General features: G+C 33.8%; 1 protein-coding gene across 1 annotated transcript in view; it reads left to right on the top strand.

Moving 5' to 3' along the window:
• The window catches only part of TRHDE (thyrotropin releasing hormone degrading enzyme), a 363,340-nt gene that overhangs the window by 220,319 nt on the left and 115,302 nt on the right, over positions 1–27,719 (top strand). Inside the window, exon 7 of the mRNA XM_045555234.1 lies at positions 25,485–25,550. Coding sequence (XP_045411190.1) covers positions 25,485–25,550 — 66 coding nt within the window. The remainder of the gene's footprint in view (positions 1–25,484; positions 25,551–27,719) is intronic.

Raw genomic sequence — 27,719 nt, 5'->3', positions numbered from 1 at the left:
TCAGCAATTTTAAAGAGAATCCTTTAAAAGCAAGAACACTTTTTAGCACTTCGTATATCAAAGTTGATATATTTTGGAAACCAAACAAAATTACATAGAGTAAATGGAAAGAACTGGCAAGTAGAGAAAATTCAGCAAGGAAGGGGTCATGGTAAACACAAATTTTTAAAAAAGGGGTGGTGGTAGAAATTCAACTTGCCATGCTCTGCCAGCATGTTCCACACCTAAAGTCTGAAAATTCTTGTATGGCTAACAGGGGTAAATATGTACAATTTCTATCATCCTTAGAAATGAATGAAAAAGACCAATCATTCTCTTGCATCTATCTTCCCTTGTGATAACAGGCTGCCAGTCCACAGCATCACATCAGCCAGGCCATGATTAATACATGGAAAAAACACATATTAACTCTACCTGCAGGATGCCTTATTTTGGTAGGAAGAAAATTAGAGGATGCTTTCTTTTTTTTAAAGAACATAACCCAACAGTAGACATAAAACACAAGAAATGAAAACAGTTAAGAGTAGCAGTAAAGCACATCTGTCATTTATTAAGGACTTAGTATGTACAAGGCATTTTGTGAAATTTATTCCAAACAGAAAATTTGGAATGTAGGCATCTTTTTACTGATGAGGACACTGAGACTTAGGTACTTAAGGGACTGCCACAGTATCAGATATCTAACAAGTGGACATTCTAGAATTTGACACCATATATGTTTCAGTTCACATCCTGAGCTCTTTTCTACAAAACCTTTGGTAAATAAATATGTTTTTAGGCAAGTTGTGATATGAACCATCTCAGTGGATGACAACTTCAGGTTCCCAGACTTCCCTTGATCCCTTCATCCTGTTGGTCGGGAAGTTCTGTCTCTGATGTCAAAATATTTCGAGAATCTGACTTCTCACCACCATCACTGTGGCAACCCTGGTTGCATCACCACCATTTTGCCACAATCATTTCCTAAAAGACCTCTTTGCTTCAAATCCTGTTCCTTTACAATTTACCTTTAACGAAGCGCTCAGATTGATTGTAAGATTGTGCCACTCTTTTGATGGAAACCCTACAATGACTCCCCACCAAAATAAGAAGAAAAAAAGGCAAATTATTTACAGTGACTCACAGGCCCTCCCTGATCTCCATTCACCCTATGCTTCCCAATCTACTATAGACCCCTGGACCTTTCTTTATCTCTTATTCTTCTGAATTCTTCTCTGTTACTCTCCCCTCACTCGTGGTGCTCCTGACCCACCAGCTCCCTTTCCTACCCTGAACTCCAGCAAACTCGCTCCTTGCACTAGGGCCTTTGAAATGGCTTTGTATGGAAGGATGTTGCTCCAGATGGTGTCAGGTGTTAGCATGTTCCCCTCAAAGGCTTTATTTAAATGTCACTTTCTCAAAGAGGCCTCGCATTTAAAACGGCGACTGATACCCTCTTTTCTTCACTCATTTCCTTTATTCTGATCCACTTACTGTTTTGTCCCATGGCACTGGTCATCTTCTGATGTATTATACAATTTATCCAATATTATGTTTACTATTAATATATTGTTTGGCTTCCTGATCTCCCCCACTGAATGTGAGCTTCGTAGGAAGAGGGCTACGTCTAGGTTTTTCACTGATGTATCTCCGGTATTTATTATACTGCCTGTGTATGGTGGGCACCCAGTATTTGTTGAGTCGAATTAAAGTAAGTGTCAGAAAAACAATATAAGCAAAACATTATGGTGTTTCAGTAGGGAGATTCCCATCTGTTTATTGGAATTACAAAAAGAGAGTTGGCACTTTAAATAGGATTAAGGAATTTCATATGGTATTACATATGAAATTCAAGAAGGGGAAGGAAGACTGTGTTACTCTGTCATTCTGTTTTCTAGTGGGTTCCATCACATGTGGCCTGACCCCTTAGCCCTGGACCTCATGACACCTCCTTCTGTGAGCTCAGCTCTTCTCCTGCTGTCTCTTCCGTCTTCTGCCTCAGGCACAATCAGCCTCCTGTTCCACAAGTCTGTCCAGCTCTGTACTCCTAAACAGGTCCTTCTTTTTAGCCTTTGCTTTTTCTAGGCATAGTCACCTACATACATGCTATCAAGTGAATGTAATCAGTCACTGTTTTGCTTTCTTTGACACATTTGCACATACTTTACAGTATTTGGTACATTATATGTATTGATTCATTGTAGCATTCTTGTTTGTTTTGATAAAACAGCTGGACAATAGGCTTTTAGTCAGGTATATGATGACAATAACAGGCAATAATAGTATCAATTATTCTTTGAGAGTCTAATTTGCCACTGGACACCCACTTATTATCTCATTTAATCTCCCACTCCTGTAAGATATAAGGCATATATTATTATCTTCAATTCACATAAGAGTAAACAGAGGCCCAGAGAGTTTCCTGGTGTGCTCAGGCTTCTAGGTGTCAGAGCTGGGATTCACGTATTGTTTCTAACTCATGCTTTTTCCTCTCTATCAGGAAATGCTTGCCTATTATACCATTGTTTCAACAGGAAATACAATCTGAGTTATAATCTTTTGATATGTAGTAAAGTGAGTGGTTTTCCGTGAATGCAAAACAATGCAATATTTTACAATAAGTAACATACCAGCATGAAAATAAAAAATAAGGGTTATAAAATCTGGGAAGTAATAATCATTGGTTAAAATCATCTCATACAGAAAATGTGAACAAGCTTAAGAGACTGAGAAAAATTAGGCAAAGGAGAGAGACAGAAGGTGGGAGGGGAGAGATATTGATTTTGAAACATTTGGAGATAAAGCCTGTCAGAAAAGGCTAAAGAACTTGCATATGTCCACCCTGGAGGATAGAGGGCTAAGAAGTGACTTCATAATTGGCTCTAATATATGGTCATTATAGGAAGTCTGCTCACCACTTCTCTGTCAATATCAAGGTCAGGATAAGATAGATGGCTTTAAATTACAGGAAGAAATTTCAGTTAACATAAGAAAGAACTTCTTAACATAAAAAGCAATTAAACATTTGAATACAAACTACTCAGAATTGTAAAATATCTATTCTTTGATATTCTTTAAAAATAAAATAGAAAATCTGCTCCAAGTTAGTAAACTACATTGGAGGACTACTGAAAACCTTCTCCTGGATTTTGACTTTATGTGACATGATAGTAAGATAATAATACAAAATTCATAGTTTATTAGAAAATAATTTTGCAGCTGGACATGGTGGCTCACGCCTGTAATCCTAGCACTCAGGGAATCCGAGGAAGGAGGATCAATCGTTTGAGCTCAGGAGTTCAAGACCAGCCTGAGCAAGAGCGAGACCCCTTCTGTACCAAAAATTTAAAAAAATTAGCCAGGCGTTGTGGTATGTACCTACAGTCCCAGCTACTCTGGAGGCTGAGGCAAGAGGATCACTTGAGCCCAGGAATTTGAGGTTGCAATGGGTTATGATGACGCCACTGCACTCTAGCCAGGGCTAGAGAGTGAGACTCTGTTTCAAAAAAGAAAAAAAATAAAATATACATAACCTAAATTTTTGTACCCCCATAATATGCTGAAATAAAAAAAAAGAAAGAAAAAAAAGAGAAAAAAAGAAATTAATTTTGCATTCACAATTTCTTCTGTTGTTATTAACGTGTGTGAGTGGTAAAAGAAGCAAATTACTTGCTTCTTGGGTAAAATGGGAAAATTTAAAGATAATTCCCATTTCTGAATGGTCTGCTTATATCTGTTAAAATCATCAAAATAATTTCTGGATAGAACATACTTTAATAACTCTCTTTGTTACCAATGGTTTTCTCTTTGGACTTGAAGCAACATTATACTCAACCAACAGTGATTTTTAAGATATCGTGTAAAGAAAATGCCTTGTGCCCTTGTAAAGAAAATGTACATGATGGGAGGAGATATTTCTATTGATATTTTGGTGATAAATGCCTTTACCACTTACTGGTAAATTATTAATTTATGCATTTTGCTGATGGAGGCAAGTTTTCTTTTGCACATGCGCTTGACTGATTCATCACCATTTAATGGTTTCTTTCTTTTTTTTTTCCTGTGCAAACCTTAATACTTAATACTTAAAACAACTTATTTCCTTTATTTATAGACACTTATGCTTCTCTCCATTAGATGTACATGTCTGATTTGGCATTTACTTGATTAAACTGGAAGCAAAAGGAGGTATTTAATAAAAATAGGTAGCAGGTTACTCAATAGTATAAAGAATGGATTAATCCTAAGCAAAGGATTCTTCTTATCTTCTCCTGCCCTTCTTTGTGTCACATTGTTTTTTTGTTAATTAATGGTTTAGACAGCTTTAATATTTTCGAATTTTTCTGATGCACACAGTTTCTGTCTTTCTTAGTTTGCTGAAATGCTTAAGGAGGTCCAATGTTGGTTTTGACTTGACTCTTCTGCTCTTTCTTATGCTGCCTTTGTGAAAGCCGGAGTGGTGATCCCATAATATAAGAAGCTTAAGGACCAGAGCTGTGTCACTCTTAACTTGAAGAACTTGGCTATAGCAAGATTCTGCTTCTGCAGCCTTCTTAAATACTTTCTCAGCTGCAGTCATTCCTAGTGTTTTGCTTATGCAAAAAGCCCACTTCTATGACTTTTGTGATGATTCATTCATGCAAGAATTCATCAATAGTCATAATGAAGAGTAAAAGTTACCATTTAAATTAGTATAAATGGTATTATACAAACAGTATTGCATTCTGATAACGAGTATGCCCTGTAACTATATGTGACTCTAATTCCATTAGGCTAGGAGGCTGTTACAATGCATCTCAGAAAGGAATGGGGCTTCAGTTAACAGTACAAGGTCATTCAGTCAGGAGGCTTGTGAATTTCAAATTGTTTTATACAGGCTATTCAGAGAAGAAATAGCAATTGAAGATAAAAACTGAAAATAAGTGGAAATCAGCCAGTGTATATTTCCCTAACATGTAGTTAGAAAAAGAGGATTGTAATGTTTTGAATAGATTTTTTAGAATGACAGAATTCTATAGTAGTTCGAAAGGAATAAATTAAGATTAAAAGGATAAGCATAATAAGCTGAAATAAAAAAAATAAAAGGATAAGCAAGTAAGGCAATAGAATCAAGAATTGACATTTTGATAAATGAGAAGTATAAAGGAAAGAAAAGGAGCACAGGGATAAAACTTCCTTTTTATAAAAAGAACATTTGGAAAATATTCAGAATAAAGATACAATATAAGTAGTTTGTGCACTTATAACTATATTATAAAAGGTTGAACTGAATTGAATTTTCCTATAGAATAATTGTGAATGGGTTGTGTTTTAGCATCTGATGAATTATTTTTAATCAATATAACCACACGCTCATTTTTAATCAACCACATATGGTGTATTGATTTAATATAAACATCTTCAAAAACTGTATATGGCTTCCATTATTACATATAATGTTCAAAAGGGTAAGCTCTCAATTGTTTTACCATTGGGGACACCTTTTATTACTACTTATTTTTCAGGTGGATGTAAAGATTGTCTATTATCAAAAATTATATTTATGAAGTATTAAACAATTCACATTTGTGTTAATCAAAAATAAGTGTAAGTCTTGATCAGAATTTCTGCTTCAAACAGGTCCAACTGTGTTATTCCATGGGGTAGATACAATTCTAGTCAAAAACAAAAACCAAAAACTTTTCTGTTAGGCCCAAGTAGCCTTTTTTGAAGGTAAATATGCTATTTCCTTTGAAATGATGAATTTGTTTCTTTGGACACACTTTCACAGATGTTTTCCTGGATTCTTTCAGAGAATGCTAAGGGCTATTTGATGACCTACTGAGAAAATTATCAAGAGACTACATGTTCTCCACATTCATTATCATTCATGCTATTGCATATTTCCTGGTAGCACTGAAATCAAGTTGTTGGTCTTTCTGCTTTTGAAAATAGAATGCCTTTCAGCTTTTTCTGAGTTGTCTTTATATCAGTATTAGAAGGCTTGACTCTGATTTCATACAACGTATTCTTACCTTGAAAAACAGAGAGATTGGAAAAAAAAGTACTGAATCTGGTTTTTGTCTTAAGGGCATTTTCCCAAGCAGAAGAATTTTAGCACAGTTTTTAAGGTTTCACAGAGATAAGAAAAAAAGACAAAGCAGAAGGTGAGAAGTTTAATGGGAGGCCTCCCGTAAAGCCAGGACCTTAAAGACAGGACCTTAGCACACAGATGGACTAGAAATAAACCTATCCTCATCCCCAGGGGACTACAAAGAAATTACCTGTTCCAAACTTTCACAGCAAGTTAAGGAGGAAAAAAAATTTCTGCTGAAAATTTGCAACCACAAGCAACCCTCAACTGGCATGGGATCTCAAATGAAAACCACCTTGATACACTGTAAACCTCAGGCCAGGATTTAATTTAAAATGCCTGGTCCTGGACAAGAGGTGTCTCCAGACATCAAACACAAACTAAAATAAATCCTTTCTAAAAAAAACCCACCTTTATATCTCATCTCAAAAGATTTCCACAGTTAAATTCCAAGGAAAAAAGAGCAACTTATAGTAAAAAATTACCAGTCACCCAAGGAAATAAGTTTCCATGAACATGACACAACAGAAACAATTGAGAGCAGAATCATTTGTGCATATGATTAAGACATTGGATGTGTTAGATCTAGAGTATAAAATGCATATTGATAAATTTGAGGAAACAAAAAGAAGCTTTAAAATGTAAGCAAAATACAAGCAGATTTAAAGAACAACTAGTGAGAATTCCTAGAATGAAAATGTAATAACTGCATTTAAAATATAGTAAATATAACAGATGGATTCATTGCAGATTTAAAAAGAGCTAAAGAGATAATTATAAACTAGAAGATAGAACCGAAGATACTATGTGTCCAAAAGTTATGCAAGAAATGTAAAGATGTATGGGAGAGGGAGTGAGAATTAAGTGAAGTCTTAACTTCATTTAATTTTTCCATTCTTTGTTTCTTCACCAAATTACTACAATTTAGTATCAGAAAAAGGGTTTTCTTGAAACAGTGGCATCATTCTGAGTTGATTTAAGACTCTTTATCTTAAACAGTGTATTTTACCCATCAACAAAATGTTGTTTTATCATGGTTCATACTCTTTTATTACCATCCTAAAAGTCTGAACAAGGTAGAACAATATTAATTTTAAAAAACTATATATTTTGTATTAATAGTTATTTATTGAGCATTCACTATGTTCCAGGAATTTTACCATATATCATCCCATTTAAACGTTCATTATATCAAGCTGAATGCTCAAGCTCATGTAGCTTATAAGTAGCAGAACCAAGATTTTAACCCAGGCTACCTGAATCCAAATTCTGCCACCTTGTGTGACTGCCTGATCACATAGTCAAATAGGTGTTGACTTTTACAGTAGAGAAGATTATACATGTATTCAAATAATTTTGCCTTTCATCTCTCCATTTATTTCTTCTCTCTTTTGAAATAACCTTCAGATACAATTTCTTTGCTGCCTAAGAAAACCAGTCTCATCATTTTATAGTTCCTGAAGAGTCTTACTTGATCAAATATTTTAATTTGTCCTGTCCTCCTTTCTCATCAATCCCTACTTTTACCCTATTTAGTATTTCCTGACTTATCTTTTTCTGCATTTGAGCCAACAGCCTAAGGATCCTCGGAAAAATGCCATGCTAAAATTGTCTGGGAGCTGAGAGACCCTCAGTAGAGATGTGCACAGTCAACCATAGAGCTGTATGAGTCTCAGTGATTCTGAGAAGTGTGGTGGGCTTCTACAGAGCAGAGCCCACAGGGCAAACCTACTGGTGCAGTTTGGTCGTGTGCTGCCTCTTAGCTGTCATTTTACAATAAGATGCAGTTAGCTTGGTACCGTAAAAATTGGCTTAAAGTAGAAAACTTTGGGTATGAATCCCCCTGATAAGTATTATAAGCCCAAGTAAAGCAATGACCAAGCAGCTGAATGTTTGTGTTTTTCTTACATACTCCCAAAGCTGTTTTCCAGCTCTACAATTTTAAGATGAAATGTGCAAACATTTATTGCCACATCATTTTCCTTCTGGAAGGGGGATCCATCACAGCAGGAACCTTGTGACTAAATAGGAGCAGTTGCAACTATTTCAGTAGTCACATTCCTTAAGAGTAAAAGCAAGAATTTTAAGCGCTGTCTAATGTCTAGAAATGTTTTTCCAGTTTGAAATGAGCATGATGGTAGTGTTGGGGCAAAGTTAGCATGTTTAGAGATAGCTATGTCTGAAATGATAATGTCAGTTAATGTTTATATAACACTATGTACCAGACACATTTTTATAATATCTTTACATACATTAAGCCATGTAATCCTTATAACGACCACATAACATAGGTACTTTTTCCATCCTCATCTTACAGATGAGGATACTGAGACAGTAACTTACCCAACATTACAATTATTCAATGGTGGAGTCAGGATTAAAACGGTGACAGTTCTATTTGTACTCTCTCGGTCAATTATGCTACACTGGTTACTCTTTGATTTCTTTTTATGTTTATGGAGCACAAGGTGACCATGAAGAGACACTCATTTTTTTTTCTAGTAAAGTTCTTATATTTTGTAATTATTTGTATATATCTATTTAATATGTATTTAATTCTTTTAGAATCAAAGCTTTGGAAATATCCTAGTTATCACCTAGTGTAATGACTTACAGATCGTGAGCAAAAGTAAATACTTATAGTTTGAATGAATTTAACAGTGATTAATTCTGCCCCCCACCAAGCCCTCAGAGGCTTTAGAGTAGTCTTGCAAGTTTAATTTCTAGTTGCTTCAGATTCCTAACAGCAGTGAGTTTTGAGAAATTTTTGTTTTTTTATTTTAAACATTTAGCATGAAAAAGAGAAGTAAATATGGCTCTGTAATATTAAGCAATGCTGTACTTTATTATTAATAAATGCTCATACTACTTTTTAAAAAGTTCTTTAGTTTGAACTAGCTGCATTTTTCCCGATGCAGAGTAAAACTTTTGCTTGTCTTAAGTTACTTTCCTCAAGAACCAATTGATACTCCCTATTTCTGGTGTCCTGTGATTCCTTAGATAAACCTGATGGAGAAGTTAGGAAAGTTCAGAGCATATCCCTCCCCTCTGAGATGCAGGTCATGGCAAGAGTGAACATACCTGCCTCTCAGCATCCCACAGGCTGAAGGATAATTGATCTGCTCCTTTATGGCATTTTTGTTCCTAATTCCACTTTTGTTTGCTTTAAGAGCTAAATCTTTCACTATTTTCCACTTCTGCTTGAGAAAACATTTTTATAGCTTTGAGACCAAATGTTTTTTATCACCTCATTTTTTTTTTTTTTTTTTTTTGAGACAGAGTCTCACTCTGTTGCCTGGGCTAGAGTGCCATGACGTCAGCCCAGCTCCCAGCAACCTCAAACTCCTGGGCTTAAGCAATCCTCCTGCCTCAGCCTCGCCAGTAGCTGGGACTACAGGCATGCATCACCATGCCCGGCTAATTTTTTCTATATATTTTTAGTTGTCCAGATCATTTCTTTCTATTTTTTTTTTTTTTTTTTTTGGTAGAGACGGGGTCTTGCTCTTGCTCAGGCTGGTCTCAAACTCCTGAGCTCAAACGATCCACCCGCCTCGGCCTCCCAGAGTGCTAGGATTACAGGCAGGAGCCACTGTGCCTGGCCTATCACCTCATTTTAATTTCTCTTTTAAGGGATGCTGTTGCAGGCTGAAGCCATGTTGTTGCTGGTAGAATACACAAGGCATTTGCTAAGAGTGATGTAGAACACTTTTTGTTTTCCCCAAGAATTGAGATTATAAGAGTAATTTGCATTTCCCCTTTTACATTTGTTCTATGTTAAATCATAAGAAAGTTAAGTTGACCTTTAGTTATTCTAAAATGCCAGGAAATTAGATCACTAGATGTTAGGGTGGTTTATTTCTTCTAGGGTTCCAGCAGTAGGAACTGTCAATGTTTCTCATATTGGTTATTGGTTAAAAAGAATGTAGGAAAGTTAGAGGTAGAAATTTTATGCTATAAGCAAAAAGCTAAAGTTTGGAGAGGTAATAAAGGACCTGTGATGTAAATGTTTGCTAGACAATGTTAAATGCTTCCTTATAGGTTCCTAGGATAAAGGGCATTGTTTATTTTTACCTATTTGTCTTGAGAAGTTTTATCCCATAAAGGCGGTGCTTTCCAAAGTGTGAGTTCTACAATAGGTTTCTTTTAAAATTATTTTCCTCCCCTTAACTCAGATATTGAAACTTTAGATTTTATTGATTCAGCTTAATGGCATTATACAAAACTGTACAGTAAAGGAAAAGTTTAAACAATAAATTTCATATATGAGCTTACTGAATACACTCTGTAATTGCTTGTCTTGATATAAAAACTTGAGCCGATTCTTTCTGCACATGATCTACGCTGTCAGAAGCGTTTGCATCATGATAAATGGCTTGCTGCATTAGTTACTTGGACGATATGTTTCTGAGCTTTGAAACTCTCTAGGGACAGAATACATCTGTGCTTTGCCACACCGAAAACAAAAATCAAAAGCTGGAAGTGAAAGCTGTCCTTCTGTTTTACAAGCAGGGAATGGTGATGAATATTTACCTCGTTGACTGACTTCTAGATTTTATCAAGTCCTTAAAATTAACCTGCTCCCATTACACTCTGCTATGCACAAGTGTCTGAACCAAAGTTATGACTTCTGCCTTTCTGGAAGAAAAGCAAGGAAAGAAATAATCAATTTCTCAATGATATACATGAAGAGGCTAATTTATTTTCTTGAGAAAAGTTGAAAGTGGTTTGATGAAACTTTAATCTTGGCATTTCATTCTCTCTGTAAACTCTTTCTGAAGTCACAGTAGCAGAAAAGAAGATAGAGAAAACCTTACTCAAGCAATTATTTCCCTTATCCTGCAAATATTGGTACAGTAAAATAATTTCCTTAGCTTCCAGAAAGTCAGTCACATTATGTACGAGTGAATCCAACAATGAAGATTAAAAAGTGTCATTCAGTTATCAAGCCCATGCCCTAGACAAGATGTTTTTCTTCTTTGCTTCTCTACATGTATATCAGTGATAAAATGAGGTACAGATCTCAATTGGTCCATTTCCTTTGCAGATTAATTGCAATGATCGAAACATTAGTTATGCTGGTATTCACTTGTAATACATATTTTATTTATGATGGATCTAGTAGGATGGTAAATTCAGTTTTATAGCACAGTGGAGTTTGAGAAGCGTGGCTTTATTCAATATTGTTCTTGAACTCAGTGATGGCCCATCTGTGTAAATAATCTCATCAGCCTCTTGTGTGAGCCCATCCTTGAAGATTTCCTCATGTGAATGCTTAATGAAAAAATATACTATGCTTTTGTCCTTGTCAGTGGTGTCAGAACACCTGAGATGTTCAGCACAGCTGCTAAATAAAGCTTCTGCTGGAAGAGGAGGCCCCACAACATTTTGTCTGAAAGAGTAAGCAGCTTGTGCATTCTAGTTTTCAAAGAAAAAAAAAAAACAATACTGAGCACACATAAAGGACATAGTTATTTATGGTTATGTCTAATAAATCTTGTTCATATGGAAAGTATGCGTAAAATTTTAGAGAATTGACCTCCAAGTCTAAAGTCTCCTTGACTTGAATTTCCTTAATTTTCCAGAGAGTCTTCCTTTAACACCTGCCCTCAATGATGCATTTATCCACCCAAGATAAAATTTATATTAAGATATATTTGAATCTGGAGTTGATGAATTAGACCAACAAGCTATAGATGTTTACATAAATTATACTGTGAACATAGTATGCTCTGATTTACTTCATTTTAATGCTATTTAGAAAAAAAAAGTCACTTGAACATGTGCATGCTTTAGAAAAAAAGTTTTAAAGATCTGGAATCTTTATTTAAAATAAGAGTAAAATAACTTTGCCTTTTAGACATGTACATTATTTTTAAATCGAAAAATATTTTATCCTTAAGTCAAATCCTGGTTGTTTTTATTTTTTCCTAAGGTTTCTCATTTCTAAAAATATTAACTCTTTCAAATATAAATAATGATTCAGTATAATGAAATATTTAAATATTGATTATATCATCTAATTAAAAATAAGATTAAAAGATTATGTCTGGTATACCTAGGGATGATATTATTGAAATTTAGACTTGCATTTGTTTGCCTTTATTATAAATAATTACACAGAGCTTTGAAATACTATATAGGCTTCTTATGTTTCGTGTGTGTGTGTGTGTGTGTGTGTGTGTGTGTGTGTGTGTGTGTGTGAGAAAGAGAGAGAGAGAGAGAGAATGTTGGCAATTTTTAGGCCATTGTCTTCTTCCCAAAGCAATATTAGTGAACTTTGGTAGAAAAAGATTTTGGAGCAGCAACTATATTAGTAGGAGGATGGGTTAAATGGATGAATAAATGAATGTTCCAATTTAGAGACAGGCTAAACAAGAGCCCTTACAAGTTGTTTGTGGAGAGGCTTTATAGAGAATATTATTCTACTTTCTGGCAAATCAACTTAAATTCTTAATACAAAAATAAAATATAGTGTATATAGTGTAGTCAAGCTACGTTTTTTGTTTTTTTTTTTTTTTGAGACAGAGACTTACTCTGTTGCCTGGGCTAGAGTGCCATGGCGTCAGCCTAGCTCACAGCAACCTCAAACTCCTGGGCTCAAGCAATCCTTCTGCCTCAGTCTCCCGAGTAGCTGGGACTACAGGCAGGCGCCACCATGTCCGGCTAATTTTTTCTATATATATTTTTAGTTGTCCATATAATTTCTTTCTATTTTAGTAGAGACGGGGTCTCACTCTTGCTCAGGCTGGTCTCGAACTCCTGAGCTCAAACAATCCACCCACCTTGGCCTCCCAGAGTGCTAGGATTACAGGCATGAGCCACTGTGCCTGGCCTCAAGCTACCTTTTGAAGGACAATTTACATGTTCCATTGATGATTAATGCTAAATGGCTGGGCTTTCATGGTTGACGAATGCTTTCTTCCTTTAATGTATCTCTGTTTTTGTCATTGCCCCCTGTGGTTGTTATTTAACTCCCAGTGGAATTGAAAATCAACTTACTACATTTACTTCATATAAAACTTTCCGATGTTTGAAAATTATTATTAAATGTTCGGCCCTTTTGTTTTCCCCCAGAAAAAAATTATATCCTGTTTCAAAAACTTTTTATCCTATTTCTGAATTTTTTTCTGATGTCCTGCTGACATTTTTACCTATAACTTTTTTTTCAGCACATAGTTATTTCAAATCATGTTCAATATAGTAGGATTTTTCCACATCATATTTTACATCTCAAAGTCATGTCATCATGTCCACTCTAAACAGAGCTTCCAAGTACTCAGTATACTCAGGAGCAAGTGCATGTATTCTACCATTGTTTGAGTGAACTGATTTCTTTATACTATTTCCAGATAATTTATTGCTAAAATTCTCTTTCTTAGCAACTCACACAATAGCAATTGCTTAGTTTTTGTCAGCTATTGGTAGAAGATTTAGAAATATTACCTCCAGACTCCAGCTTCTTTTGGCTTGGTTATTAAGCTTGTAATTGATATTTTATGTTGTTGGGATGACTGTGCTTTTTAAGTGTTCTGTTGAAAACATGTAGTATTTCAAAATTATTCTTTAAAAGTGAACATGCAGACATTTTCTCAAATACTATAAAATCAGTTCTTCATAACCTACAAACAAATTTTCTCTGGCATTACACAAAAGTGCCTGTCCTCTACTGTAATTCATCCTTCTCTAAATATGGTTTTCAGTAAGGCTACAATTGCTGGCGTTCCAGCATGGCAACACAGTGAGGAAGGTGTCTGCACGTGCATATCTGAGTTTGGGAGGCATGTCTCTTTATGATTTTGATGTAAATACACAAAGGACCTTCTATAACTGAGGATTGTAATTTAATGGTTAAATGGATGAGATTATTTAAGAAAAAGTATAAAGATATATTAAGAGCATGAGGGCAAATTTATGAAAGGGAATTGTGAGTATGAGAATCAGGAAAGAGAAGAGTCAATGTAGATGAATAATAAAATCCACATCTAATTTTACACAATTATTTTCTTTCTGACATTCCCATCTGGGTTGGTCTCCAGAAAACAGGAGAAATATTTACCGAGGATTAGTCTTTGTCTCAGATGCTGCTGCTATACTTATTTGCTATTTTTTTTTGCTATCATTTCCAGCTAATATTTCACATATTAGTGCAGTTACTCAGTTATCTAATTTAGCAGGCATGTATCAAATATCTAGTCATGCAGCAAAATGCTGGGTTTTGCAGAGCACGGCCCCTCCGCTCCTGATTTCTAGTAGTATAGCAGAGATCTGTTATATATAAATTCTCAAAATAGGACAGAATGTATTATATTAAGATATATATTAAAAACAAGGACTATAGGACAATTGTGAGGACAATTTTAATTCTGCCTTGAATTGGGAAAGATTTCTTTGAAAAATGTGATCTTAGAGTTACACCCCATAAGGTTAAGAATGATTTAGGGCACTTGTAACATTTCAGGCATGGAGAACTTTATAAAAACAAAGATAATGAAAAGTGCTGAGTCTGTTTTAGAATCCAGAAGAAATAGCCATTAGAGGCAGGACACTGGATAGATGACTCTTTCCATCATCTCTCAAGAGATAATACAGGTCAGAATCTGGGGAAGGGATTAAAAAGAAAAGGCAGATTCAAGAAAATATTATAGGAGTCACATGCCCAGTAATTTTTTCTTATTTCAATAAGGCAAATAAAAATATGAAGGAAACCACATAAGCTACATATATTTGATACATATCAATATTATATACATCAATATACATAATAAAAAATCAGATAAGAAAAGCAAAACTAGAAAGGAAGCATGAATTTAACCATGTAACTAAATATTACACTTATAAATTAGTCTGTGGACAACTTTCAAATATTTGAGTATTTGGCATTTTGATTATCAGTTGTAAAAGGGAATTTTTGGATTAGTTAAAGAATATACAGCTTAATAAAGAACTTAGAAGTTAGTACCATACTCTAAAATTTAGACAAACTATCCAACTGACACTAAACCTTCATTACACCAACATATATTGTTGTTTGCATAATAAACAATATTTACTCAAGGTGATACCATTCAGCTAAATCCAGCCATGCCTCTTTAAGAACTATGCCATCTTTTATAGTAGACAGGGAAGTATTTTGCATTCAAAATGTATCTAAAACCCAATTTGTAATGATTTTATTAAGTAATTTGTGACATTTGCTAGAACAATATTATGCGTCTTTTAAAAATCTTGTTTATGTAGTACAATTGAAATGCCTTGTTCACTAACATTAATTCATGTTGTATTTTCCTTAACACTCTAAATTTCATATGGGTTTCCAGCTGTGATAGTCTGACTTTGACAGGGAACAATTGTTTTACAATAAGTGAGAAGGATACCATTTGTCAGCTGATGCTCAAAAAACGCAAATGATACTGATATCTTTTCCCAATTATTTTACAGCCTGTTGTTCTCAGATTCTAAAGTGAATTTGCGATTGAAGAAGATTTTACAAACAAATGTTGTGTTCTGGGCTTCTTAAAACAAAATTAAATTTGTTTAGCTCATTCAACACAGTTATCTGTTCAGGGCATTTTAGTCTTCAATTGGATCCAGAAATAAACAAAATAGATATTTTTAGCACTATGTTTAAACCATTAATTTGCTAATGGGAATTAAAATATATTCACTAGTAATTTGATTCTTAAAAGCAAATCATTATTCATAAGTTCTTAATTTTTTAAAAAGTTATAATATGTTTCTGACTAATGGCTAATTAATTCAACTTTTTTTCATTTCTCTTCTCTCAGATAAGTTCATTTTAAATTAAAAAACAAAACAAAACAAATAGGAGCACCAAAACACTCCTAGAGGGCTCTACAGATAGTAAGAAATTTATATAAAATGTGAGAGACTGAACTAAATGAGATTAATTATAAGGTGGTTTAGGTTAGCAATTTTCCCAGAGACAAAGGTCTTTGTTATTTTTAAATAAAAATGGCAACTAAGAAAAATTTTTTTGAGGTCTTTAATGAACCATTTGGATTTTTTTGTTGATGTTTCTTTATGTGGTGATGTAAAGTGTAACTTAATTTTTGTTTGGATAATCAGTCTTGAATTCCCTGTCCTTATTCCCCTGGTATGTAATACTACCTCTGTCAGCTATCACTGACATCAGTATTGGTACATTTGCAGTCCTTTATTCTGGTCCTCTAGTCTATATGTTTATTCCTGTTCCAACCTTACTGTAAGGTCTAACCACTATAGCTTTATAGGTTTGTTGCCAAAGGGGCAATTCCACATTTTGTTCTATTTCAAAATTTCTATTATTTACTTTTTGTTAATCCATGTGAATTTTCAGATCAAGAAAATTTATTAAAACAAAAACTTGTCTTGAGGAGTTTGTAGATTAATTTTAGAATATTTGACATTTTTACAATAATTTTTTCTAGCTTTGTAAGAAATGTAGTTCTTCATTTTTATATCCTTACATGCTTGGTTAAGCTGTATCATTTCTTCCATGAAAACTCTGAACAATTTTGAAATTTTCCTTACTGTTGGTTTTGTTATATTTGTTTATTCTTCCTTTTGAGAATGAGACTCTTTATAAATTAATTCTTTAAATTAGTTTTTACTGAAACATGTCAATTCTTTCACTTTTATTTATTGATCTTGTGTCAGGCAACCGTGCTGTACTGTTTTACAGATTAGCTCTATAGAACCTCTTGGATTTCTGTGAAGAATTTCACATCATTGCTGAATAAGGTTAACTTGTTGCTTCATTTCTCTTGTTTCATATTTCTTTTGGTTGTTCATTTATTTTATTGTATTTTTGAATATAAGTATTAGTAACATTCTTATTTTCATCTTTAAGGAGAATGCATATGATGTTCTACCATTGAATATATTTTTGGAAGATGATCTTTATATGCTAATGATTTCCTTCTCTTCTCAGTTTATTAAGATATGTTATTATTATTTAATGAACACCAAGTCATATTAAATATTTTCCCACATTTGAGATCATTAAATCATTTGTTTCCACCACTAATGTGATGAATTATATTAATAGAATTTTGTTATTAAACCATTATTAAATTTCTGGGATAAACTCTGCTAAGTCTCTCCCTCTCTCCATATAATCTATATTATATATATTGATTATATTATTCATTGTGTTATATATTACATATTACAACACATATTGACTAAGTTATATTTATGCTATTATAACAATATATATGATATTTATCCCAGAAATTATATATATATATCATGATTATCCATACATGATCACATAAAGAAGATTGGACTATATTTTACATTGTTCAGTTTGCATATCAGTTATACAAGCATCATAAAAAGAGTTAAAAAGAATTCACTTTTTCCATTCCTTTGCAGTACTTCCTGTAAAACAAGAGTTGTGTCACAATGTTTCCTTAAAAGTTTCCTTGCCTGTAAAACTGGCCTGGATATTAGTGTGTGTGTGTGTGTGTGTGTGTGTGTGTGTGTGTGTGTGTGTGTGTGTGTGTGTGTGTGTGCTGTTTTGTTTTTGGTGTCTTTCTTTTTTGTAAACCACTACTTCTTCTTTGGTTATTTGGACAAGTTTTAGTTTTATAGAGTTTTTTTTAATCTGAGTTTTCATATTTATTAGTACATGTTGCTAGAATGTTCTTATTATTTTTAATTTATAAACTTTTTCTGTAGTTATGTGCCTATTTTTATTCCTAATATTTGCATTTTTTTTCTTTTTTACCTTGACTGATTTTTTCTGGAGCTTTGCTATTTTATTACTCTTTTCATAGATCTTGTATGTTTTATTTCCATAAAATATCTAAGGCCCTCTGAATACTTTTCAGTCTCCTATTGACCTAATATAGTCTATCCTGTTTGGATGCCTTTGCCTGAGAATACTGAAAAAAAACCATATGGCCCCAATAAAAGATATGTGATGAATTTCATGACAAGGGAGATTTGAGTACTTGTGCATTGTACTGGCTGTGACATCACAGTATAAATTGCTGATTTGAAAATAGCAAACTGTAGTTGGTGGCAACCTTTCCTTACTAGCATCATCTTTCTTTGGCAATGGAAACATTACAGAATCAAGAACTAATACATGTGCCAATAGTAAATTTAAATAATCTAGTTAAACTACATTAATGTAGCTAAATGACCTATATCTAGTTGTGGAAAGGAGAAAAAACTCATGTGAGATAATAAATAAGTGATATAAAATAATTTGATAAATTGTGTCATTCAGACTTAAAGGATTCGACTTCAGAGGAGAGAAAAGCCTTGAGAGCTAACACAGTTGTGGGAAGTTTTGTATCATGGTGTGGAATTTCCCTGTGCCTTTAATAACATATAGGGCTAAGAACATAGGATTGAAAAGAACTATCATTATAATTGATGTAAATAGCATGATTGATACACCAGGATATAACACATGCTCATGGGATGATGAGAAGTTGAGCTTACTTGGAGTGGAAGCTGATTATTTGGTCATATGGGAAAAAGTGTTGGTAGGTAGTGGTGAGTCTCATTATGTATTGACTTGATTAATGCTGTAGAACATTTTTTTAAAAGATTTTTGGGGAGGCAGGGAGCTAACATAAAAATGATAGTGATGATGATGAAGATGATGATAATAACTACATGCTTTTTTTAAGCTTATTATATGCCAAACACCATTCCAAGTGCTTTATATGAATAATTTAAATGAATTCTCAGGAAAAAAACTTAAGGTGGATATTATAACAATAATTATTATTAATGGTAGTAATATAGTTGTTATCATCATCATTATTATTTTTATATTCTAATTGTAGATACTTAGATCATCTCACATGCTTAAGTATATGACAGAGCTAGGACTCTCAGCAGACATTATGCTTCTAAAGTAATTATTAAAATTAATCTAAATGTGGCCCATAGCATGGATTTGTGAGAGTAAGAATGCGTTTGGGGTTGTCACTGGGAGGCTGTAAAATAATTCAGCCATGCAGAGATAGAGGCTTGGCCTCAGGAAGTAATAAATCAAAGAGGACTCCAAGGTTCCAAGCATGGGTGATTGGAGCAATGGAGCATAATTCTGCTTTCTTGTGTGGAATTAATTTTCTCTTCATCCTAGTTATGCTCTCTTCTATTCTCTCTTTCAGCCTTCCTTTTTGGTAATAAATTTGTGAGTGAAGGATATTCAGGATTAGGTTTTTTTTTTTCTTTTCTTCAGATGCTAAATATAGCTGTCATATTATTATGGAAAGAAAAAAAAAAACAGAAGAAAAGATGTTTTTGAAAAACCAAGGAGAATTTAAGTTATGCTTTTATTCCAGACCAAAAGACATGCTTCAGTAACAAATCATGTTGGAATATCATATTATCTTCACAGATGTCCAGATTTAGTGCAGAGACATCATTTAGAAATTTACATTTTAAGAGTACTTTGATTTAGAATCAATAGTCTTAATCTTTTCAGTAGCTCAGAAAATAACAAGAAATTCTTACCTCATAGGTTTCTTGGCTAATCAAAGAACTCAACAACTGAGTGGATGGAAGCAACTAACTTTGGACAAACCTCCTAATCCCTTCGTCTTGGTCTCTCCCATATGCACAGTGAAATTAATGATACATTATTTCTTACCTTTTCCTGCCCTGGAGGAAAGAAAACCATACAGCAAATATATTTGCAGTGTGGAATATTTACTAGGCAAAAACTTCTTGAGAGGAGTAAGGAGGAAAGGATCTTTTTGTTTTGGTAGGTGTGCTCCTTGTTACCAGAGTATACTCCTTACCAATTTATTTCAGGGACCTAACATCCAACAGTTTATACTTGTGTGAACCTCAGCACTAAAAATTGGCCTCCTGTGTCAGTCCAGATCTTCTAAGAAGCAGATATCATGATGTGCAAAAGATCTGCTTGTCAAAGGAGCTGCAGAAGGTAGGGAGAGCTGCCTTACGACCACATTGCCGTTGACAGCCTATGCAGAGAGAGGGAAGGAAGAAACATTGGGTTGGAAGCGTTTCAGATTTAGCCCAGTTGCAAGAGACATTCATCCAGAACAATGGGGAGTCCATTAGTCAGAGTTGCCCATTACAGGAGTCCCTTGTGTCACTAGAATGGGACTCTTTGTTTGCTCAGTCATTGGCTGGACGTACACTGAATCAAGCATGGCTTTGTGATGGTGAATGCACAGGGGCAGCAGTCGGCAATCTGAGCAGCACGTTTTCACAGCTGCCATACCCACATATGGCATCTGATGAAAATATCACTATTTTCAACTTTTCTAGCCCTTTGTTCTTACTGAACCTGCCCTAGAGTAGCTTTGTGTCTCCCAGTCCATAAACATGGCCTATTCTGCTAGCTCATTTATGTCTTCTATTCCCAACCCTAGGAATATGGGCCGGCCATTTCAACTATGTCCCATTGAATTAGCTTTCTCTTTATCCTCTTCTGTGAGCATCTTACTGACTCCAAACTCTAAGTAACTCTGGGAATTTCTTTTCTTTTTCTAAGTTCTTGCTATGCCCAGTGTTTATAGAGATAATCATGTAACTATTTTGATTTGGGATTGCAAGAAAGTAACTTAAATTGATTAAGATTACTGATTTTGGAGTTGGTGTAAATGGGTTCCTAATCCCAGCTCCGTTACTTACCACTTGTGTCAATTTCTCCAAGTTATACAACCTTTATGCCTTGATTTTCTGCTCTGATAAATATAGTAATATTTTGCTTATGATATTGTGACTATAGCATGTCATATAAATAGTTGCTTAATAAATGAGAGATACCTTATTAATAACTTCAGCTAGGATTTATAACTTTTCTGCCCATTTCTAAATGTTTGGGATGTCCTATTTCTTTTTTATTTCAGTTTCTTCAAACCTAGTTTCAATCTTTCCAACTCATGTAATCTGGGGACCATAGCTCCTACGTTACTGAGAAGTGACAGGCCATCAATCATTGAGTAATGTTTTGAGAATCTACTATGTACCAGCAACTGTTCTTTGGCAATGGGCATATAATGCCGAGGCAGACAGACCAAGTCTCCACCTTGATGGAGCTTACAGTGTATTCTGTGCAGTGTATTTCCTTAACTTCTGTGATTTGCACTTCAAAATCTTTGATTTGTCTTTACTTCCCTTGTCTGCCTCAGTCCTGTCTCAGAGAAGACTGTCCTTATTTTTTCAAAGATTAACCTAAATTCTGTTAACTTGCTTTCCTGGAATCTTGCTTCAATAACAATCTCTTAATTGACTGTGTGTCTTCAGTCTCTATCTCTAGTGGATTATTTTTTTGCTTTGCACAAACTTTTCTCCCATTTTCTAAAAAAGAAAAACACAAACAAACCTTCCTGTGAATTTGCTTCTAGCATATTCTTTCCTTCCTTCTGTTTTCCTTGATTTTCAATTGGCTTTCACATCCACAAGTCTGTTTATATAGCTGTCTCTTAAACATGTCCATGACCCTGTCTTCGCTATTATTTTCCTTAAATCTGAAGCACTAATTCTGAAAATATGTCTTCTGTGGTGCTACTTATCAGTTTCTCTTCTGTTTTTTATAACAATTTGTCATCCTTTGTTCTTAATTTTATTTCTTCATTGATTTCAACAGATACTTGTTGAGTGCCTATTATGGGCACTCAAGTGCAGGTCATATAAAATTTGTAGAGACATTCTAAGATTTTGTTTTCTATTTCCTTCACTAAAACCTTAGCATTTTTCTCTAGGCAATCTTACCTGCTCCAAATCCCAGTTTATATTTTCAATTATAATCATTCACTGAATTTCATTTCTGTGGTCACATTGCCCTTTGTACCTCACGTTCTCTACCTGTTCCTCAAACTCCAGGTTTACAAACAGATGTTATCATATTCCTCTAATCAGCATTTTCTTCTAAAGTCTATATATTTGTTAATGTTATCTTTCACTCACTCAGGCTTTAAAAGTCCAACTTATCTTTGCTCTATTCCTTAAATCTATCTTTCGCTTTTATCTTCATTGCTATCATTCGTTTCTGGTTATTTTACTTCTTCCCTGGAGCATGACAGTTAAGTTCTGTCTTTTTAAAAACCACTTTTTATGAATTCCTTAGTCCTGGTATTCCAACTTCTCTAAAATCTGCCTCAATCTTATTTTCCATGTAATCTTTCATTGTCTGGTTTTATGCCCTGTGTCCTTCCACATCATCTTCCCTACTTGTGATTTTCACTTTCACACCTGCCTGACCATGCAAAGATGATTCCTGCCATACCATGCAAATGCTCTCTGTTTATCTTTGCTCATGGAACCCTATCCATCCTTCAGGGTCCAACACAAATACCATTTCTTTAGACTCTCTTTATTCTTCATACCTCTAGGTATAAACTCTCCCTCATGTGGAACACAGTATTGCTTTGTATCTCATCTCATTTATGAGGTTTTGAGGTCCTTGAGGACAGGGACTTGTGATGTTCCTATTTAGAATCTACAGTATACTGAACATACCACCTTATTCAATAAGCCTATGTTAAAGAAATAAAGTGAACTGAGAAGATCTCCCTCTCTTAAAAGTGATTACTTATCACTGAAGTACACCAGTGAAGTAATAAAGTGTACAGCCTGGCTGAATAGTTACTCTGCAAGAATTCAAAGTAATTGGTATATGTGCAGGTAATCTCTATTTCACTCTCATCCATTTATTACATAAAGAAGCACCTCCTCTATGCCAGGCACAGAAAGAAAGTGGTACTAAGTCATAAGGACACAGTTTTCCCTCTGGAGATGTTTACTATCTCTGAGACTGATATTCCAAATATAAAAATTACTAAATGATGAATAAGCATCCTTTTGTGGAATCTTTTTATAAAACCTTAGAAAAATCATTGAAGTATCCTAGTATATCCCTGAACATTAGTTTAGCAGATAGTGATGAGTTTTCTTAATCTAGTCTCAAAATTTTAAAAACTTTGCAGAAATAGTATATTTACTTCCCATTAGGCCACTCAGGCTTCCTAAATGTCCAGTTTGTTTGATTGGGGCTGGAATTTTAAATCTCAGATGAATATAAGTTACAATATTGTAAGCAATGCTTGCTTGATGAACAAATGTTTTAAAGACATGATGATAGGAGATAGAGTGTTTTCTTTTCTTTTTTTTTTTTAAAGCTTATAATGACCTATGGCTATGTTAAGAGTTGTGATCTTTGTTATAATCCATACATAGTAGGTGCTTAGTATATGTTGGTTAAATGATGACAGTTGGAGAGCCCATCTGTCTATGAAGTTCTATAAAATAAGGATTTTTAAAATTTAGCTTTGAGAAGAAAAGGCTAGTTAAATATAGAAGAGTGCATGCTACTCCAGAGAACATTAAAATGTTCAGCTGGGTAACATAGACATATTTTCTAAACATTAATTGAGTTATACAACATAATAATCAGGAGTTAAGTGATATTATATAATTTTTGAGTATGCATTGTATTTCTAGGTTTTATTTCTTATTAGCACTCTGTTCCAGCTTGACCCAGACAAGAAAACTGACATTCTTTATGATTAGAAAGATTCTTGTGTCATTTGATCATGCTAAATTGATAGTTTTTATAGCCTGACAACAGACCAAGTCATCATTACCTGGAGGGAAACACTTAAATCATCCAAAGATGGCTATTCTGTTCTGAAGGAGAGTTTGAGTTGACTGCTTGAGATTTTCAGTCTCACTCCCCAGGTGGCAAGGGTTAGTTTTGCTAAAAAAACTGACAGTTTCCACCCTCTGGGTGGGAGATTGGATTGGAAATATATAGAAAGAGAGCTTGTCAAGGAAATTTAAGGAGCAGAGCTGATATGTTCTAAAGGGAATTCTAAACTAGTCCCCAGATTGGATCATAAATGCTTCTGTTTTATGGACATAAACAAGTGTGTAGAAGATAAAGAGGAAGAAGCAAAAGAAAGAACAAAGAGTAGAAGATGTGAGAGGAAAAAATGTCAGAGGAGGCATAAAACTCTATGGTTTTCTGGCCTATGTTTTTTGAGATAAAAATAAAATACCAATTGGAGGAGCAGTTTTGATGGTGATTGAAGTTTTTTGAGATACTTCTTTAATTGTTATTCATGGAAACCGAATATTACATTGCATTAAAGTCACAGAATTATAGGAAACAATTCTAGTAACAAACTATGGAAATTCATTGTTCTGTTTTTGAACTGACTGCAGCAGTCCAGTTCCAGGCTGAATGAGTCTATATGTGATTCTTATGATTCTCTTGCAAAAGGAGACATCTTGTAAAAGAAATGAGCTATTGCACTGTGTATATTTGTAACGACTATGAAGTAGGATACGTAATAATAAAAGAACTCACCCCACCCAAAGCAGGCTGTCATTTATATTTAAACATTTGCCCCTTACAGTCCACTGCCCTATAGTTAAAACAATTTGTTTTGGATTGAAATATCTTCTTGAAGGCTTATTCATATTTTACATACAGATTTGTGATCATTCAGACTTAACTGTCATTACTTGGAATGTTTCATATTGATTACATACCTACCTTTTGCCATTGATATTGTTATTTAATATTATAATAATGGTTCTTAGGATGAAGTAGACTCCGTTAAATTAGTATTTTCTTCTAATACTCCGAATATTTATATTGATCACATATATTTTATTTGGCTATATATGGCTAAATCCAGCCTTCTAAAAGAAATGGACAAAAAAATAAAAATATTTAGCCAATTTGAAATAGTGCTGATAGCTAACACTCCTATAGTGCTTATTATTTTTCAGACCCAGTTCAAACTGTTTTACCTCTATTAATTAGAAACACATTAAATAGAACTATTATTACCTACACTTTACAAGAGAGAAAAGTTAGGAACAGAGAGGGTAAATAATTTTTTTCTAAGTAAACATGGTAAGTAAGAGAGCCAAAATTTGAATCCAATCAGTTTGACTGTTTGGTACTCTCTACTTCACTTCTAAAACTGAACTATTCTTGGTTATACCAGGGATACAGTAAGTACTTCAAAGTACTTACTTTGTAGTAAAGTAAATGTTACTAAAATGTTACTTCAAAGTTATATTTTAATATGATCATTTATTAACATGAGTATCCTTTCCTGACCAGATTATGAGCTTGTAATACAAGAACCATGTTTTCTTAACTTTGTCATAGACAGTGCTCAACAAAATGTCGATTCCTCCAAAATTACAGCATATCATTGCCCTGAGATATTCTGTCCAGGGGACTTCCATTTTGCATTTGTAGGTTTTACATTCACAAAAGTTTTAGATCCTCAAAACAAAAAAAAGCAATTGTTATTTGTAAATGGGATATTGTTTTCATGATTCTCCTGTTTCTTAACTATTTTTAAAAATATGATACTATAAATGAAGCAGATTATTTTTGATTGATATAGAATAGTTTTAGAATCATGATACTTAACTGAAATTCTTTTCTTTTTAATACTCTTTCCTATAGGGCGCTGCTTTAATTAGAATGCTGGCTAATTTTATGGGCCATTCAGTTTTTCAAAGCGGTTTGCAGGTAAGTAAAATGTTTTATTATCCTATTTTACATTTATCCTTGTCAATATATTTATTCTAAGGATATCACACAGTTTGGGAAATTGCTAATACAAAATTGCTAAATTTGATAGAAAACTTTAGGATGTGTAAGGTAAACAACATCTTTCTTTATGACAAATGAAAGCTGTAGATAGAGTACTCACTATATCACATGACAAAACTTCACCTGTTGTACAATTAGAATCTGTTTAATTTTCATTTTTAAATTGAAGTAATTTTCAAATATGTCAAATCCTAAATAATCTGCGTAAGATTTTCAGAAAGCCTGCCTTCCTTTTCTTCCATTTACAAGTTTATATAAGGTGAAAACAAATTATGCTAGCCTTACTAGAATTATGAATTTGATAAAATCTTAAAGTTATTTTTCAGATATATAACTTTTATGTTGTTTTACTGTTGATACACATAGATTGCTATTTGTTTCAATTGCATTTAAATGTTTCTATTTTAATTAGTAAACATAATTTTTTTAAAAAAGAAGGAAGAAGCAGCAACAGTTTTCTCATATTGCATTTAGAATATGAAGTATGCAATCTAAGAATAGATTCTTAGAAAAGGAAAATTATTGAACTCTTTAAAGCAGATACAAATATAGAAAATAAACTTTTATTCCATTGAATCTGCTGAAGTAAATCATGTTCCGAGTAGCTGTGATTGATGAATTATTTATGATGCATTCTGCTACTTAGAAGTGTCCTTTAAAGTAAATTGATGTTCACCTGAAATACAATTATGCTAAGACAGAGAGAGCAATCAATCTTATCTGTTCTTAGTAAGCTTTTCATTTTGAAATTTAAATAAACTACATCTGGGATCAGGTCATATTTTAGTAGTATAATTCTATCTTTACCCCAAATAAACTGAAAGATAAAATATAAGGCAAGAGTTAAATATGTTTTGACAAACTGTATGTATATATATTTAATGCAACAGGAAAACTATATAAATTTCTTGAAGAATAATTTCCCTCAGAAAATATTTTTACAGATTTGTTTCAGCGGGGGTTGGAATTTACTTTAATCAGCTCTTTCCATTAGGGACACCTTCAGAATAGCTGAATCCATTGAACATGTTTGCTGGGTGCTAAAGGCTCTATTCTGATCACATAGTTGGGAAAATCTTTTTTTCTCAAGAAGTGCCTTCCATGAATATCAACTATCTGGAGGAATGTCCTTCCTTATCCCCACTCCTTTTGTTTTCTCCATTGAAGTTTTAGCATGACAGTTTCAGAAAATATCTAAGCGTTCATAAGGGCAACACAAATTGAATTTGATTTTCTTGTAGCAAGTTGATGTGAAATCATTTTCTTTATAAAATTATTATTGTTTTTCTTCATCTGTGTGTATGCGTTTGCTCGGCAGACTGAATAACTATAGTTATATTATTTGGAAAGGATTATTATTTTGCATCATTTTTCTTTATCCTGCCATACATTCGATGGTGTGCAAAATGTATCAATTTTTCATACATTCTTTTCCACTGACCTAGTCTGTTCAGTTTTATCTAAAACAGTTCGAATATACCCTCGGATTCTCATTATATTAAACTTTCATTTGAAACTTGTATTAATGTGTGTCTTTATGCCCTGATACTTGATTTGGTTAATTTTCAACTGAGGGACTCTATGTTTGTCAACATTGCATTTCATTTGCTTGCGACATCTCATTGATCAGATAGATCTGTATCCTTCAGTACTTCGCTTGCAGCTTTATTTATACTCATCACTCAAACTGATTTAGTGTATCATCAGCAGTTTGGATTAGTTTACAGTAGATCGCTATGTCTGGGTGATAAATTGTCATCTCTTGTGCATGAAGATGTATGGGATACATTTTGGAGATGACCTCCTGAACAGACACTTCATGTCATGGTGCTGAGTGGTCACAGAGTTGATATTAATATGCTTCCCATCTGCAAGACTCTCGGGAGACTTGGTTTACAAGTTGTTGAAAGAGCTAATCTGGGCTGTCAGCACTCACCTCTGCTGGAAAATCTATGAATTGTCTTTACATTAACCATGGCTATTTCTATGTTGACAAATTGAAGTTTATTATTTGCAAACAGAGCCAAAGATTTATAGATATAGGCAATTCCAAATTACAAATAGTGTACTTTTCACATATATTTT

The sequence above is a fragment of the Lemur catta genome, chromosome 6 (genome assembly GCF_020740605.2).
Source record: "Lemur catta isolate mLemCat1 chromosome 6, mLemCat1.pri, whole genome shotgun sequence".
In the NCBI taxonomy this organism is placed as follows: domain Eukaryota; kingdom Metazoa; phylum Chordata; class Mammalia; order Primates; family Lemuridae; genus Lemur; species Lemur catta.
The sequence above is the reverse complement of the archived record's forward strand: the minus strand, read 5'-3'. Positions and strand labels throughout refer to the sequence as shown.